We start from the raw sequence: 18,427 nt of genomic DNA, 5'->3' as shown, positions 1-18,427 counted from the left end.
GTTGAAGCTAAATAAAAAAATTACAGTTGATTTCATGATATAAAATTATAAATACTATAACATGAACGAATATTATAATATCACGCACTTCAATGCATAAAATCTACTTATTTATTTATCTTTCTTTATTAGTGTCTGATTGAGCGAAGCAATTTAAAAAGATTTTCTCAGCTCTCTCTCTTCGATTTTCTCAGCTCTCTCTCTTCGATTTTCTCAGCTCTCTCTCTTCAATTTAATTTCCCTTTCTTTTCGGTGGTTTGAAATCTTTTAAGGTGTTGTGATCATAGTCTGACTCTTAATGGAATCTTGAGTTGTATCTTCGTTTTTGCTGTAAATTCTTGCTGTTTTTATCTACTTTTAGCTAAAGATCACCAGTTTATTTAATCTCTTATCTTCCTTAAAAATTTGGTATTTAGGCATTTTTCTTAGTACCTCTTGTTTTCGTTTTCTAATTCAACTTTTACAAATTTGGTATTTAGGCATTTTCCTTATTATGTATGTATGCTAGAGTTTGCTCTTTGACATGATTTTTATTTTGAATTTTCATAATTCTACCTATTTCTTGCAGGTTTTCATGGCTTCTGTTGATGATACTTCCATTATGCCTCAAGGTGATATTATTTTTCTCAACCGTGATATTGTAGTTGCTGATACTTATTAAGCTCCTTTACATGTTCTCTGTGTTTCTGGCATTCACTAGTATTTTTAATTTCAAAACACGAAAATGAGGCTTATGAATAATCGACCGCAGATGTTTACATTGTCGGTGTTGCAAGAACTCCAATTGGCGGCTTCCTTGGTTCGCTTTCATCTTTGCCTGCTACAAAGCTTGGTTCTATAGCTATTGCATGTAAGATCACTTTGGCCTGAATTTGGATTTTCTGAATGCGGTTAACAAAATTTCTTATGTTAGTGTCACTAAAATCTCGTTATGTTTTTGTAGGTGCTCTTAAGAGGGCAGGTGTGGATCCATCTATGGTGCAGGAAGTATTCTTTGGGAATGTACTTAGTGCTAATTTAGGTCAAGCTCCTGCTAGACAGGCTGCATTAGGTGCAGGTATACCTAATTCAGTGGTCTGCACCACCGTAAATAAAGTATGCGCATCAGGGATGAAAGGTTGGTTGGCATTTGCATAGTGTTGTGGTTACCAACTTCAAGAAGCTTTTGATGATTTCAATTTCTTTATTGCAGCTACAATGCTCGCTGCTCAAACAATTAAACTGGGTGAGAATGATGTAGTAGTTGCCGGTGGTATGGAAAGCATGTCCAATGCACCCAAGTATATCCCTTCGGGAAGGTGAGGACTATGGTTGTTGAAAATATGCTTTTTACAGGTCATTTTTGGAAAATAATTCTGTAGGCCGAGCTTTTTAAAATCAAATTCACTGAAGAACACACGTTGTTCCCTTGCTGTTGTATCTTGATACTACATTTTCATGGTGTTGGTTTGAGGTTTATCCTTCTACCATTGTAATGCCATGCTTTCTTTAACAGGATAGGCTCACGGCTGGGGCATGATACTATTGTTGATGGCATGCTTAAAGATGGCCTTTGGGATGTCTACAATGATTTTGGAATGGGTGTTTGTGCAGAGCTTTGTGCTGACCAACATAATATAACAAGAGAACAACAGGTGATTGGGTTGCGTGGTTACATTTTCTAGTTGTCTTCTGCTAGGAACCTTTTAATGGGGTGGAGGCATATTTGTTTATGTGCATTGTGAACGCAGTCACTGTATGCTCTCAACTAATTGCAACTGTCTTCATACTCTTTTTTCATGCATCTTTTTTTGTTTCCTCTTTATTTCAAACCCCCATTTGTACTAGACTACCAGGAGATAACTCTTGTAGTTGAGTTGGAATTAGTTTGTTCAATTTGGGAGAGATACACTTTATTGGAATAATATGTCTTTCAAAACAAAGTAAATGTGTTAGGTTATAGAACAGTTTTTAAAAGGCCTGAGAATTCACTTGTACAAACCTATTCTTTTTTTCTCCTAATTTGTATTTTGATCTTGATGGGCTCCAAGTTCTTTGAAAATCCTTATATTCTGGACATCGACATTCTATCTTTGAATTCTTTTATTTGTTTGGAGATGTTATAACATGTGGGTTGTTTATTTATGCCCACCTAATGGCATTTCATTTTCCTTTCATAATGTCTATTAAACCCATATGTCCTACTTTTCTGTATATTAATCTCTGCTTCAATTATTACTTTATAATTGTGAATGGTTCCGTGATTACTTAGATTAATGTTATTTAGTTTGAACTCCGATCCTAGTCAGATTATCAAGTTATGCACATTTGCTTCTTTCTAGGATTCTTATGCTATTCAAAGTTTTGAACGAGGTCTTGCTGCAGAATCTAGTGGTGCATTCTCATGGGAGATGGTTCCGGTTAGTCTTCACTTATTTTAAACGAATTTAAGTGTCCTTTCCTTATTAAAAGGACTGAATTTTGGTGGATTCCAGGTTGAAATCTCTGGTGGCAGGGGGAAGCCGTCTACAATCATCAACAAAGATGAAGGTCTAAAAAAGGTGAATAACTACATTGTGAATTTTTAAGAGCTGATGAAAATAGATGAATTGTTTTAGTAAGACTTGCCATGATTTCTTTGTGAATTTTATGATCTAATTAAATTTATATATATGCCCAAAGGCATGATTAGAAGCCGATTTGAATTTTTTATGTTCCCTAATTCTTGTTTTAATTTAGTTTTATTCTATGAATATATCTGCCTCTTGAACAGAAAAAGCATATTTTCTTAGATGATGTAGGAGTATTAGTTTTGATCTACTTCGCAAGCAATGTTTATTTTATTTTATTTTATTCGTTTCATGAGGCTTTTGTTTCTCTTGTATATGTTGTCAGTTTGATGCATCGAGGTTAAGAAAGCTCAGGGCAAGTTTCAAGAAGGATGGAGGTTCTGTAACAGCTGGCAATGCTTCTAGTATAAGGTTTGGTACTCCATGCCTTCCTCTTCTTGTGAGCAACTTGTCCTGCTTCATTTTCTCCCTCACTACCCTAAAAAGTCCAACAGCCACTTTAGCCATCTATGGGGTAGGAAAACATGAATGGATAACGTTATAGTAAAGAGAACAAAACACCAAGTACCCAAAATCAAGAGGAATTATATTAAGAACCAATAAGAAAGGTAACAAACTATCAGAAATCAGAACAAGAACTCTCCCAAGTGATAGTCCCCCACAAAATGGTCTTTCCATAAGATGATAAGAAGAAGACCACTTTTGATCAGTAGGAAATCTGAAGCCCGACGAAGATGCCTGCATGATAACTGACAACAAGGAAAGTAACTAATGACGAGATAACAATAATCGAATAACAACTGAAAAAGGATCATGTTTTCTGTTGTATATAACATGCATATGCATGTACCTACATAAAATCTTTCTCTAATTATGCTAGTTACTGTCAATAGATTAGGCACCACATATGGTGTAGCTAGGCACTGAATATAGATGCCATTTACTTGACAATATAGATGAGTGGGATCTCTGTTATTGTTGTGCTCTTTAACTTGGTTCATTCACTTGAGTGAGTTTGTAGTCAACCAGTATTGTTTATGTGCATTTTTATGATTTCCAGTTGTCATTAAGCATTCGGAATGAGCATTACCTTATGTGGACATTGTCTTATGCAGTGATGGGGCTGCTGCTTTGGTCCTAGTGAGTGGAGCAATGGCAGTCAAACTCGGATTGGACGTTATTGCTAGAATCAGAGGCTATGCTGATGCTGCCCAGGTACTCTGAATCCTCTTTTCCTACATTTGATTGGGTTGAAACTTGAAAGGTGCTGACATTTAACGGTTTGTCAGGCACCTGAGTTGTTTACAACTGCTCCAGCCATTGCGATACCGAGAGCAATCTCAAAATCTGGGTTGAAAGCATCTGATATTGATTTTTATGAAATTAATGAAGCCTTCTCTGTAAGAGTTCATGCTCCATTTATATGAGATTAAAGAATCCTTCTCTCTAGCTAATCTAAAAAGTGTCATAACTTCATTTTCACAGGTTGTTGCTCTTTCAAATCAGAGGTTGCTCAATATTGACCCTGTGAGTTTTTATGTGATCTCACCAAGTTAAACAGTTATACTGTATACAATATATAGAACTCTTCTTCTCATATCTTGTTTGGTTAGTAATAAATGTGCTCATTATAGGAAAGACTAAACGTACACGGAGGTGGTGTGTCATTGGGACATCCTATAGGCTGTAGTGGAGCTCGCATCCTGGTCACACTCTTAGGGGTATGCTTGCGCCCCTTTAAAACAATTTGGGATTGCCATAATTTTATCTACTCTTCATCCTGTTGATCAAGTGCGGTGTTTAACTTCTTTTGCTTGTAACTGGTGATTTAGGTGTTGAGGCAACACAAAGGGAAGTTCGGGGTTGCTGGAATTTGCAATGGGGGAGGAGGTGCATCTGCTGTTGTTCTAGAGCTCATAAATAAGCGGTAAGAGCACTCCCAATGGAGGTGGCGAATTCTCGGCGATAAATCGCCGATTATCGCCGAATTATCGCCGGCCATTGTGGCGAAGTCGGCGATAATTCGGCGATAATGTTACCGTTGCTTCGCCGAGTGGCGATTTATCGCCGGATTATCGCCGAGCGATCGCCGGCCACTGTGGGCGACGCTCGGCGATAATCGGCGATTTTTAAAATTTTTTTTTTTTTTTTTGGCCGAACGGCTATTTTATCCCACCCCTATAAATATTTCATCCTCTTCCTCCATTCATCACCCACAAACTTCATTCACACAAATTTTCAATCTTTTTTCTCTCCATCTTTATTAAATGAGTTCTGATTCATCGTCTCGTGCTCAGTCCGACGAGGAAATATCACATTCTTCTTCCGAAGAAGAGGTACCTCCCGCTCCCACCGGATGGGATGTAGCGGGTTTCGCCAACAACCCAATCAACAACTATATCTCCCGCTGCATACAAAGCGAGATCGCTCGAATGCAGCAGCCACCCCCCCAACGGCCAATCCGCCGGCGGCGCCGATACATCCCTCGCAACCACACTGGTGCGCACGATCGGCTGTTCGCCGATTATTTCGCGGAGGAACCACGTTATCCGGCAGATGTATTTCGTCGCCGGTTCAGAATGCGCCGCTCCCTCTTCCTGCGCATTGTTAATGCGTTGTCCGCGCGTTACCCCGAGTTCCGGCTCCAGCGAGACGCAGCAGGGAAGCCCGGACTATCGCCCCTACAGAAATGCACTGTTGCCATCCGGCAGTTGGCATATGGAGGGTCCGCCGACATGTTCGATGAGTATCTGCAATGCGGCGAGACGACTGGCAACGAGTGCCTGAAGAATTTCTGTCAGGGCGTGCGAGAGATATTTGGGGAGCACTACCTTCGCTCGCCGGACGCAGCTGACTGCCAGTTCCTACTGGATTGGCACTGGAGGACCCACGGCTTTCCGGGGATGCTCGGCAGCATCGACTGTATGCACTGGCAGTGGAAGAACTGCCCAACCGCGTGGCGAGGCCAGTTTACTACCGGCTACAAAGGTACGCATCCCACCATCATTCTTGAAGCCGTTGCCGACCAACGGCTTTGGATTTGGCATGCTTATTTTGGTATAGCCGGGTCGAACAACGACCTAAATGTTCTCAATTCCTCGCCCCTTTTCAACGAGCGGATCAACGGATTAGGCCCCTCCATCGAATTCACGGCCAATGGCAATGTGCATAACATGGGGTACTACCTGGCTGACGGCATCTATCCGCAATGGCCCGTGTTTCTGAAGACGATCAGATGCCCACTCGGAGATAGAAGAAGGTATTTTGCCCGAGCGCAAGAGTCTGCGCGCAAGGATGTGGAGAGGGCATTTGGGGTGCTCCAATCGCGATTTGCACTGGTAAAGGGTCCGACGCGCTTTTTCTACCAGGGGGATATTGCCGATATCATGTATGCGTGCATCATCATGCATAACATGATCATCGAAGATGAACACGAAGGCGTCCTCGACGTCACCAACGACCCAAGTGTTGCATCATCGAGTCACGGTGTCTCAACCGAGTCCGCCCGCCAGGGTGTACCGCACAACGAACATGAACGGTTCCAGGCGTTCATGGACATACACCAGAAGGAGGCCCATCAAGCACTACAACACGATATCATCGAAGAATTGTGGGCAAATAGAAACCGCGCCCACCGCCCTTGAATTTTTTTTTCTTTGAATTTTTTTTTTGATTTTTTATTTCCATTCGTGTACTTTTTTTTTTTTTAATTTTCTTCGTTGTAATGTGTACCCGTGTTTAATACAACGAACTTTATTACTATTTATTTGATTTATCTTTATAAATTAAATAAGCTAGCTTTATTATATATAAAAATAAAACAATTAAATTAGTGATGATGTAAAAATGAAATGTTGAGTTAGGGAGAAATAAGGGAGAAATAAGGGAGAAACCATTGTAGGGGTTGGCTAAAAACTGGGGATAAAATGTGATGCTGATGTGGCGCTGATGTGGCAGGAGTTAGGGAGAAATAAGGGAGAAATAAGGGAACTCCATTGGGAGTGCTCTAAGGTTTATAAGTGATTTAAAATCATCTAGTACCTTTTCTCTTTTTGAATTATGTACGTAACCATGTGTTTGCAGTGAATGAAACGCGTCTCATCTACTAGTTTGTATAAATATAATACATACAACAATAGGCTAATCTATTCCAGCAAAGAAAATCAAGGAATGTTACAAATAGACATTCTATAACAGACACCCTCAAATTGGGCATGACTAATATATCTATGATTGACTTTGCCTAAACATTAAGAAATGCTAAACATATAAAACATGTGTATGCTGCAGGCCCGTGTCACAGGTGGCACGCTCTCTGCTGTGATATCAACTATAAGCTGCCAGCTGCTGCAAAGATAACATCTGCAGATGTTTCACCCAGCCTTGGAGGAATGAGCAGTACCTCCTAAATACTTATATGAATAATGTTCTTATTCCAATGTATTTGTACTGTGTTACAGTTCTATCGATTTGCATCTATATGGAGATATTTTATCTATTCCATTCTGCTCTTATCAAACCTATCCTATCTCCTAAACTTACTTCTATATGATAGAATTAATAATGATATTATTAGAATATTTGTGCCTTACATGCTTCATTCTCCTGTTACCTTTGAAAAGATCGTTTATCAATTTCAAAACCTCCAGCATAGACATCTGCTTCTTCATTAGAGCTGCAACCAGACTCAATGGCATAACGTCTGCTCCACTCCCCACTTCCAAGACTGTCAGTAATAATTCCTCTTGTGTTTTTTATTATTTGGAGAATTCTTACTGATAATGCACTTGTTTGTTATTTATCTGTGCAATATCCTTTCGTGGACAACCTGTTTAATTGAAGTTGGTACAGTGCCCTACACATGCCGAACATGCTGAAAGAACAATTGATGTAAGATGCAAAAAAGTGAGCTCATGTGTACAACAAGAAGAATGATTATAAGTACTCGTATCACTGTCGACACCATTTAATTACAGATCAAATTTGGAAGCTTATCTGAAAGAAAGTGCTTCACTTGGTTGGCAAATGTTTTTCTCTTCATTTTCTTGTCAACTACTGCTTTTATACAAGTTGCATATCTATGATGATATTTGTCAGACTGTCACAAATGTTTTTCCTTTTGCATTTCTGTACTGTTTATTTGATTCTCATGTACTGTTGGTCCTTGTTTTTTGAATTCTTTCTCGAAACATGAATGTAGTTGCATAAATGTCAGCAAGTACATGCAAATATGCAATGACTTGATGTTTCGCTAGTTTCTTCACATGGTTGAAGTTTATAATCTCAATATCCTAACACATAAGCTAACGCAGCTAAGAAAAATGACTGGCATGTGACAGAGGAGGGCATACAACCCTGATCATTCCGAAGGAAGAGGGCTTCAAACAAGGGTAAGTTGATTATTATCACTACCCCATTCAAAAGAATCTGTAATGCACAAGAATCCAAATCTATGGCTGGCTTCTTGATAATGATGCTTCTGCCAATAGAGATTGATGTAAGGAGATTGAACAGCGCAATTGTTGCTAAAATGATGAACATTGATGAAGCTGCACCGAATTCCATTATCTCTTGCTCAAATCTTTTAGAAACATCATCATCCACATTCTTCCCAGTGATTGTAAAATCCAACTTTGCGAAGCCCAAGTACCTCATGATTGTTTGACAGAATCCAAAAAGATAACTGGTAACTCTCTTGTACAGCCACATTCTCTGATCATTATACCATCCCATTAGTGTGCCTCCACAGCTGAGAAACTCTCCCAGACTGTAAGTGTATTTTGCTACGAGAACATATGCATATGGTAGAATCCAGTTGCTTGAAAACTGTGGCAAAAATCAGTGCATTCTCAGAAGATCATAAGTGATTATTCTGAAAAAATCTAAATATTTAGGCATACCTGTGGAAACAAATTGATTCCTTTCAGAAGACAAAAGGTCGGTACAATTACATAGTATAACGTAGCCAAACAGTTTGCTCCCCACAGGTTGTAGCAGAGATATGATATTTGAAGTTGTATTGGGATCTTTCCACGGCCATATATTAAAGGGCAGTATTTTGACAGGAATATCTGAAAGTGGCCTTCGGACCATCGAGTTTGCTGAATTAATGCACTTAACAGCGTCACAGGAGCTACTCCCAAGAAGCCTTTCCTCCCTGGGTTAAAGTAGACGGATCTCCATCCGTTGCACTGTATTGATAATCCAGTAACCACATCTTCAGCAGGAAATCCATACTTCAACCCCATCTGTAAGTTAACTATATTTGTATCAAACTTGTTAAAGACTGTACCTTAATCACTCCCTATGTATAGTTTCATATAATTTTGCTGTTTGTAGGTATGGTGTGCGTGTGTGCGCGCGTGCAAGAGAGAGCGAGAGAGAGAGAGAGAGAGAACCACCTCCTTGCCCCAGGGCGTGTTCTCTTCATAGCTACAATTTGCAAGCTTGGCAATTTCCTCTAGAAGATTTTCTCTTTCTGGTTCATGTATCTCTTCCACTTGTGTCCAGTTGATGTGAGACCCCTTCTCATACTTCTTCCCGGTGAGAGCGTCTCTTTTATGGAAACAGCCACTTCCAATGTATAGTGGTCCTCCATGTGCATCCAAGGCTGAAAGCTCTAGCTTCAGTTACCAGTAAAACTCTCTCGTAAGTTATCCTTCTATCTATCTATACAAATATGAATTTATAAAACTTGTAGTGTTATTAACTCTTACGTCAACGGGCACTTTCAAAGAACTTCCATAAAGATCATTTTTTGTGATGTTATCGAATTTCTGAGGATACTGCACGTAGCCAATGTTATGGCCCTGTTTTTCATCCATGAAGAAGCATAATGCATCTCTCACAGATTGAGGGTTGTTTGAGTAGTGATCGCAATCTAGATTGAGAATGATTGGGCTGTTGCTTATCCAAGATGACACCCTTATCTGCTTAAGTCCATTAGAGTTATATCCATTGAACTTGAACATTTGTTAGATAGGTAGAAAAAAGAATGCCATAACCTCATTGGACTTACTAAGGCATTCATGGCTCCTGCTTTGAAGTTATGTGGGTACCCAGGTCTCTTCTCACGTGCCAAATATACGAGCATAGGCAATGGTTTTCCCTCTATGTCCACTTCCTTGTTGCCTCTCCCGTCAATTAGCACCTGAAACGCCACAAAATGAAATCATGCTTAGAGATGTTCTGCTTAACTAACTCTGTGGAATGTTTTTATTGCAGATGAACTCTTCGTACTTGAAGAATGGTGTGGTGGTTGCTTCTGCTTGCGCCCGATTCCCATTCACGAAGTCCTTTGTGGTGCTTTCTCAATTGATCAGGAACTCTCCCAAGCTTCATGATGTCAGTTATTTGCACCTCCATTTCGTTATACAACTCCTGTTTTTAAAGAAAATGAATATTAATCAGATTTCGAGTTGATTCCAAGAATTGGGAGCATTATATACCTTGAGCTCCCTCCATTCTCTGGCCAAAGATGGGTCATCACTAGGTATTTTCTTAACAGCAGAGAAATAAGCATTAGGTGCCCGCAGCTCGACATTGAACCTCCTGCAAAATGGCAGCCATACTCTGGAAAACTTTGAAGCTTCATAAAGAGCGTAGAACATCAAGTCAGAGCATCCGTCATCGGAAAGATACACGCTGAGCTTCTCAGGAGGGTAATCATAAGCCATCAGCGACAGCACAGTGTCGGCCACCATTAGTGGGGGCTCCAGTTGAGGGTCGGCTGTGCTTATAAATATGTCCACGCGTGGAAGGCCGTCCTCATATCTGCATGAAAAGCTTTTCTGTCAGTTGCTGATATCTGCGGTTTTGGTTTGGTTTCGCTTTGTACCTGGATGAGAGCCTGTCTTTGAAGGTGTAACGGGAGACAGCTCGATATCGAGGAAATTGAGTGATGATCCAGTAGATGATGAACCAGAGCTCTGCCATGGAAATGCCAATCCATGTCCATCTTCTGAGTCCATGTTGTTGTGGGAAGTGCATCACTCTGTAGACGCATATCAATGCTATGGAGACAGCCATAGAAATCGCGTAAAACCAGTAAACGCCGCGCCATTTGGCTGCCTTGCTCTCAAACAGAGGAATGTAATCGTTTTTCTTCATATCCCTTCCTTCCATCCCTCTCTCTGGTAGTGGCAACTGTGTTTGGAAAATATGGATAGGAGCTAATTTATCACCAATGTATGTTCAAAAGAGTCAAGTCAGTAATGTCGTTTTGTGAAATAGGTGTTATGAGTTTTGACTCTTATCACTCTCAAGTGATGGTTTTTGTTGTGATATTTTAGGTATTTGTATGGTATTTTTATAAGTTGTAATTGTGTATTGACCCTTGTCACTAGTTTAAGATGTGCATTGCTCTTTATTGACTAATTAATTAATTAATAGGTTTAATAACACACTTTGAACTTTATTAATAGGCCTATGACTGAATTCATGGATCTGAAATTATTTAAATTTCTGGTGCAATTGAGCTATATTTTTCAAGTGGCAAAATTTAACGAATTTTGTGAGAATCTTTTGATTTTATTTTCTTAGCGATTGTGGTGGATATTGTTATATTTTAATTTTAGTATTTGTCTTAAACTGTCTATCACACGATTAACAGCCGTGCCAAATTTTGTTACCTCTACCATTGAATTTCTTTTGGTCTGCTTCATAGTGTGCGGCACAGGTCCCAATGTTAATTAGATGGCACTATATATTTAATGATCAACTACCAAACTAATATTCACCAGGAAATTAATTTCATTTATAAATAGTGTGGGTTTTAATGCATAGCTGACATAGTAAAAATAAACATAAAAGAAATGGACAAAATAGATGAGAATCTTGGATATAATATGATAATCTGACACGTATATGCACAAAGTTAACGGTTTGAGTATATTGAGTTCGGGCCCTTAAGAGATCGACCCAAAAAAAACTAATGATATCGTATTGGTTTGGATAAACTATTAAGAAATATTACTATTATTTTTATTACTTTTTAAAAAATATTATACTTTAATTTTGTTATTCGTATTTAAACTACAATAAAGTTTTAACTGTGTTATACTGGAGTATCATATTTTATCATGTAACATCAAATTTTAATTATTTAATATTAGGTTCAGACTTTTATTGTGTCATGCCAATTCGAATTATATTGTATTGTTAACACCAAGCTGAAAATTTCCAATATCAGATTGACCCGATAATAACACAACCAGTATGATTTGCTAACCCTATGTGCAAGTTAGAACTGAAAGAGAGCAAACTATATCCCACATCGGAGAATGAACAAATTAAAGAGTTGCAAGCATATATAAGAGCTAACCCAACTCCATTAGTATGGGGCCTTTTGGAAAGTACCCCAAGAGTAAAACTGTGAGGGCTTTGCCCAAAGCGGACAATATCATACTAATGTGGAGTTTGGGTGTGCACCACTGACCCAACAGTGGTATCAGAGCCCTGGTTCAGGGCTGGGCCTGTGTGGCTCGGGGTTCGTTGGTTGCGCTTGCAAGTTCTTCGATGTCTCTGCGTGAGCTCGACCAAGACCTGTGGTGACCTAGTGACCTGTAACATGTGTGGTCGACATGTGATCTTGGTCGGGTGGTCTTGGTTTGGGGAGGATTGAAAGGGAGCAAACCATATCCCACGTCGGTGAATGAACAAGAGTTGCAAGCATATATAAGTGCTACCCCAACTCCACCCCAAGAGCAAAACCGTGAAGACTTTGCTCAAAGCGGATAATATCATATTAATGTGGAGTTCGGGTGTGCACCACCGATACCCAACAAGAACGAATCTTTATATGACTTGATGTAAGCCTTTGGACAATGCTACTTTTTTAAAAAAGATATTGCTTGATTTTAGCTCATCTAATCACAATTTTTTCTTCAAAAATGACAACCCTCCTTTTATAAAGTATTGTTTTATATGTCGATGACATCTTGGTGGCTAGGAACAACTCTAGCACTATTGCCAATTTCAAAGAGTGTATGGATGGACACTTCAAATATAAGGATCTTGGTAATCTATTATTGAAAACGAAAGACGTCATCAAAAATTTCAAAATATAATTCACCATCAACATGTCATTTCATAATTACTATAACGTTATGGTAAACTATATTTTGAAAAGCATTACCACCTTTTAAACTAAAAATCACGTAATATTTTACATAAAATGCTTAACATGCATATTGTACCTAATTTCTCATTCATGTTTGTTGGATATATTCCACTATTATATGTAATTGGTAATTTAATGTAGCATTTAACATTTTAAAGTTATGCATAATTATATGGTAATAAATAGAAAAGCATAATATTATGGCTGAAAAAAAAGAAAGGAATGCTTTCCGCCCTTTAAAACAATTTGGGATTGCCATGATTTTATCTACTCTGTGTTCTTTTGCTTCTAAATGGTGATTTAGGTGTTGAGGAAACACAAAGGGAAGTTTGGGGTTGCTGGAATTTGCAATGGGGGAGTACAGTGGTAGACGTATAAATAAATTTTGGCAGTAGCTTCACTAAAATTTTCATATTATATCTATACTTCTTCCGTCCCCTAAAAATGAAAACTTTTGAAACGATCCAAAATTTTTAACAAAAATTAGTAAAGTAAGACAAATAGAACGAAAGTGGATTAGTGGAAAATGAGTCTCGCTTCATACAAAAGAAAGAAATTTCCTAATATAGAAAGTTTTTATTTTTAGGGATTGTCCAAAAAGAAAAGAATTTCTATTTCTACGGGACGGATGGAGTATTATATTATATAAAAGCATAATAATAAAAATTATTAAAATGCATAAATATCTAATTAATCCTAACACAAGTTTAACAAAAAGAATAATATTATTGTGTTTGTTTCACTAAAACAATACTCCCCAAAGAATATGCACTTTGAGTTGGACACGAGTTTTAATGCAAAATTGATAAAGTAAGAGAGAAGAAGAGAGAAAAAGTAAATTAAATATTGTTAGTGGATAATGAGTCCCACCTCCTCATTAGAGAGAAAAAAAAATTGAAAAATTAGAAAGTGCATATTCTTGTGCAAGGACTAAAAAAGAAAGAGTGCATATTTTTGTGAGACGGAAGAGTAATCCATAAAAATGCATAGATGATACGGTTATCCCCCAGGAACGGTCAGATCAGGCCAGCATCGTCGGAGAGGAAGCCGAGCTAGAGGAGGTGCAGGACCTGGAACTGAACTATGATACGGTGGAACGGGGAAGGTCGATGTCGAGGGAAAGGAAGAAACAGAGGAAGTCTGCCCGGTCCGGTGAGGTTTGGGGATTATGTTTTCAAGTAGGGCGTGAGGAAAGGCAGAGTAGAATAGGATCTTTTTTTATTTTTTTTATTTTTGTTATTCGTTTTTATTATTATCTTTTGAATAATTGAGTCGGGCAATTTATAAGCTCCGTTCCGGGTTTTCTTTGTTGGTTCTTTCCCGGGCCGTAAGTCGAACCAACCCTAGGGTCCTTAGATTATAAATAGGCACTGAAATCAATAAAACGGGGATCAGAAATTTCGCCTACTTCTTATTGTTTTTTTTTTTTGTTCTTGCAAAACCCTAGTTGTCGACGGGATCTCGCCTCCCGGGACTTCTAATTGTTTCCGCGGCATCACGTTAGGGAAATTGTCCTAACAAATTGGTGCTTTCACTGAACTCATGGATCTTGTCACGTCTGATGCCGTCCATTCCGAGCGGCTGCCGGTGACCCGAATCCCCGCTCCACCAACCAACGTGGGGTTTTCGTCGGGGCCGAACGTTCGAGGAACGGAACCAGTGGCCACGATGTTTGAGCATATCCTTGCTTCCTTAGCACGATTTGAGACACGGATGGACGATTTTGATCGACGTTTGGTACCACCGCGATCGGAACCGGCACAAAGCTTCGGTCTTCCTTCCCATTGGTTTACCGATGCCATGCCTCGGTCAGTACCGTTGTCCATCCCTACTCAATCGGTCGTGACGACCGTCCCGAATACGCTAGCTCTACGTTCAGGGGATCAGCCATGGATAGCGCCAGGGATGAGTGGGAGCCTTCCCACTGTCAGTGCGATCCCTACTCCTTCCTCGATACAAGGCCAGATGGGTGGTTTGGGAATCGGATCACAGACGGGGTTGGGTTTGACGACCTCATGGGAGCCACCGGGGACCAGCCTAGGGCTAGCTATGCCAACGTCTCGCCAACCTACCTCGTGGGATAATCCGGCGTGGCATAATAACGGTGGTCATCGTGCGTGGGTCGAACCGCGGGACGTGAAGATGAAGCCCCCGCGATTCAATGGTTCAGAGGCGGTGAATTGGATTGCTAGAATTCAGTACTATTTTGATCACCTGATGATGCCAGAGGCGTATCGTCTACACTATGTGGTCATGCTTTTTGACAACCAAGCAGCGGAATGGGTATTTAATTATCGTGCTAGCAACCCGGTCGTTCTCTGGGGTGATTTTTTGGTGGATGTGCGGCGACGATTTGATCCGCAGTGTTTTGAGGATTACCTCGGTTTGATTGCCAAACTGGTTCAGACGGGTTCGTTGGCCGAGTACAATGCGACGTTCGAAACTATGCGGAACCGAATTCCTAATGTCCCTGAGTCCACCTTCTTGCCTATCTATGTAGCGGGTCTCCAACAACCTGTGCGTAGCCAGGTCAAACACCAGCATCCGAGATGGTAGCAGCAGCGATGGCTCTCGCTATTGAGTTTGATAGCAGCGCTGAGAAGCCGGTATCACAATTAGGTTCTCAGCGCCGAACTTGGCCGCCCAGAGATCAGAGAGGAGCGGCGCCGGCTGCCCCACACCAGCAGCAACAGTCCCAGCCGACGACGAAGCCTGTTTATGCCAGGGACCAGAATATTCGAAACTTCCAGTTATTCACTTGACTGCGGCTCAGCGGGCAGATCGCACACGCCGCGGCGTTTGTATTTATTGCGAGGAGAAATGGCTACCATCCCACGCTTGCAAGCGGCCCTTCTTGGCTTATATGGGTGGCGAGGAGGAAGATGAGGAGGTGGAACGGTTTACGTCTGACGCTCAGCCGGATCCAGAGGTGATAACGGCAGATCTTTCTCACATTTATGCATTGGATGGCAAGCAGCGCCCAGAGGCGATGGAGTTGCGGGGTAATATCGGGGCTGACCCGGTCGTCATTCTAGTCGATACGGGTAGCTCCCATGATTTTTTGCATCCTAGAGTGGCGCAGAGGCTAGCACTTCCGCTTACAGCGGTAAAGCCATTCCGGGTGTATGTAGGTAACGGTGATTCGTTGGTCTGTTCGCACGCCAGCTTGCAGACCCGAGTGGTGATTCAATCACACGTGTTCTTGATTGATTTGCATGTCCTTCCGATTCATGGCCCAGATGTGATTCTCGGCTTGGCATGGCTGAAGTCTATGCGTCGTGTCACTAGTGATTTTGTGGATGGGACTTTGGAGTTTGTGCGTAATGGGGTTCCTATTTGTTTGAAAGTATCCACCCCAATGGTGCAGCAGGTCTCGCTCAAGACCGTCGCAAGCCTACTGTCATTGCAAGGAGAGGGCAAGTTGTTTGAGTTAGTGGCGGTTCCCGGAGAGGAGGACTAGGGGGCAACTTCCGATCAGCCACAATTCCCGCCGGACCTGGACCCCATGATCTTGTCGGTGTTGCGGTCTCATGAGGCGGTGTTTCACGCTCCGACGAGCATGCCGCCAGCCCGTCCCTTTGACCACCGCATTCACCTTCTCCCGAATTCGAAACCAGTTAATGTGCATCCGTATCGCTACCCATATTTCCAGAAGAATGAAATCGAGCGCCAGGTGAAGGAGATGCTAGCCTCGGGCGTTATCCGGCCTAGTCAGAGTCCGTTCTCGTCTCCTGTTTTGCTTATTCGGAAGAAGGACGGAACGTTTCGGTTCTGCATTGACTACAGGGCCCTGAACAGTGCTACGGTGCCTGATCACTTCCCCATACCCACCTCAGATGAGTTGTTTGATGAGTTGGGGTCTGCTCGTTTTTTCACTAAGCTGGATCTGCGTTCAGGGTACCATCAGATTCGAATGCACACGGATGACGTCTTTAAAACGGCTTTTCGGACTCACGATGGCCATTTTGAGTTCCTCGTCATGCCGTTCGGGTTGACTAATGCTCCGTCCACATTCCAGTCGGCTATGAATGCCATTTTTAGACCACTGCTGCGCACCTTTGTCATCGTTTTCTTTGACGATATCTTGGTCTATAGTCCGACGCTGGAATCCCATGTGCGCCACCTACACGAGGTGCTTACCATTCTGAAGTCTAATCATTTTTTCGTCAAGTTGTCCAAGTGTGTTTTCTGCAGTACTACGGTGGATTATTTGGGGCATTTAATTGCGGGGGGCAACTTGAGGGCTGACCCGGAGAAAATTGCGGCCATGGTTGCGTGGCCAGTGCAAGCCTCTATTAAACAATTGCGGGGATTTTTGGGACTTACAGGTTATTATCGAAGGTTTATCGCGCATTATGCTACTCTTGCGGGCCCTTTAACGGAATTACTAAAAAAGGACGCGTTCGCGTGGTCCCCTGTGGCAGAGAACAGCTTTCTAGCCCTCAAGGCGGCTATGACCTCCGCCCCGGTATTGCGTCTCCCTGATTTCTCCAAACTATTTTATATTGAGACGGACGCATCGGATTTCGGGGTGGGCGCTGTCCTCCTTCAAGAGGGACACCCTTTGGCCTACTTTAGCAAGAAATTGGGGCCGCGTCGCAGGGTGTCGTCCACTTATCATAAGGAGTTATACGCCATCGTCGAAGCAGTTCAGAAATGACGCCAGTACTTGTTGGGGTGCGAATTTGTGATCCGGAGTGATCAAAAGAGCTTAAGGGAATTATTGCAGCAGGTTATCCAGACTCCCGACCAGCAGTTCTATGCGCGAAAGCTAATGGGCTATAAATTTCGAATTGAATACAAGACGGGGGCCTCCAACAGGGTGGCGGACGCGCTATCGCGTCGCGATATGGAACCGGACGATGGCGAGACAGAACGAGTGCAGGCTGAGACCGCTCTGCTGGCCCTGGCAGCCCATCCGGTCCCGGATATTTTTGAGGTGCTGTTGGCAGAGGTCGATTCCTTGGAGGAATTGATTGGGTTGAGGGAGTTAATCGCGAAGGGGGAAGCGGGAGATCACCTGTCGTTTGTGGGGGGGCCTGATCTATCATGGGCGTCGTGTTTATGTTGCCGAGGGGTCAGCGGCGAAGTTGCCTCTGCTAAGGGAGCACCATTCGACTCCGCAGGCGGGTCATCCGGGTGTCGACAGGACTTTTCGCCGGCTGGCTGCCCAGTTTTATTGGAAGAACATGCGGAAAGATGTGAAGGAGTTCGTGGAGGCTTGTATGGAGTGCCAGATGACTAAGTATTCGACTCAAAAGCCTGCAGGGTTGCTGCAGCCATTACCTATTCCTTCGCAAGTTTGGGAAGATGTGTCTATGGACTTTGTGACTTGCCTCCCCCAGTCTCGTGGATTTACTACAATCATGGTGGTGGTCGATAGGTTGACCAAGTATGCGCATTTCGCGCCGCTACCTCCGCATTTCAATGCTCTACGAGTGGCGAATCTTTTCATTGAAACAGTGGTAAAGCATCATGGGTTTCCTAAAACCTTGGTGTCGGATAGGGATTCTGTGTTCCTAAATGATGTGTGGGAGGATATGCTGCGTCTAAGCGGTACTAAGTTGCATTTTACAACCGCGTATCACCCTCAATCTGACGGCCAAACGGAGGTGCGGAATCGGGGTCTGGAGCAGTATTTACGGGCGTTCGTGGCGGATAAGCCGAACAAATGGGTCAATTTCTTGCCTTGGGCGGAGTTATCCTTGAATTGTTTTTTTCACGAAGGGCTGGGTACATCGCCGTTCAAAGCCTTGTA

General features: G+C 41.9%; 2 protein-coding genes across 5 annotated transcripts; one reads left to right on the top strand and one right to left on the bottom strand.

The window, feature by feature from the left end:
- The first annotated feature begins 126 nt into the window (after positions 1-126).
- Positions 127-7,052, top strand: LOC125202763 (acetyl-CoA acetyltransferase 2-like). Of its 2 annotated transcripts, none has more exons than XM_048101213.2 (15): positions 127-272; positions 569-611; positions 752-850; positions 944-1,117; positions 1,193-1,298; positions 1,496-1,634; positions 2,322-2,399; positions 2,475-2,540; positions 2,875-2,960; positions 3,665-3,764; positions 3,839-3,949; positions 4,035-4,076; positions 4,184-4,270; positions 4,382-4,476; positions 6,840-7,052. In XM_048101213.2, exons 2-15 carry the CDS (start codon positions 575-577, stop codon positions 6,871-6,873), a joined length of 1,254 nt encoding a protein of 417 aa, XP_047957170.1. In that variant the 5' UTR covers positions 127-272; positions 569-574; the 3' UTR covers positions 6,874-7,052. The 2 variants fall into 2 exon arrangements, with proteins under 2 accessions (XP_047957170.1, XP_047957171.1); XM_048101214.2 differs by having other exon boundaries at positions 181-330.
- Positions 7,053-7,749: 697 nt separating this feature from the next.
- On the bottom strand, positions 7,750-10,742 carry LOC125202764 (cellulose synthase-like protein E6). Of its 3 annotated transcripts, none has more exons than XM_089066103.1 (8): positions 10,387-10,742; positions 9,998-10,322; positions 9,789-9,929; positions 9,568-9,699; positions 9,266-9,478; positions 8,951-9,172; positions 8,450-8,740; positions 7,750-8,375 (listed from the first exon to the last, which is right to left on the bottom strand). In XM_089066103.1, the coding sequence occupies exons 1-8, from the start codon at positions 10,671-10,673 to the stop codon at positions 7,833-7,835; spliced, it is 2,154 nt and encodes a 717-aa protein (XP_088922229.1). In that variant the 5' UTR covers positions 10,674-10,742; the 3' UTR covers positions 7,750-7,832. The 3 variants fall into 3 exon arrangements, with proteins under 3 accessions (XP_088922229.1, XP_088922228.1, XP_088922230.1); XM_089066102.1 differs by having other exon boundaries at positions 8,450-8,797; positions 10,387-10,740; XM_089066104.1 differs by lacking the exon at positions 9,266-9,478 and having other exon boundaries at positions 8,450-8,797.
- Between the last annotated feature and the right edge of the window lie 7,685 nt (positions 10,743-18,427).

This window comes from Salvia hispanica, chromosome 2 (assembly GCF_029641045.1).
Source record: "Salvia hispanica isolate PSC_SH4W2 chromosome 2, Shi_PSC_v1, whole genome shotgun sequence".
NCBI lineage: Eukaryota > Viridiplantae > Streptophyta > Magnoliopsida > Lamiales > Lamiaceae > Salvia > Salvia hispanica.
Note: the sequence above shows the minus strand (reverse complement) of the source record. Positions and strands in the feature narration are given on the sequence as shown.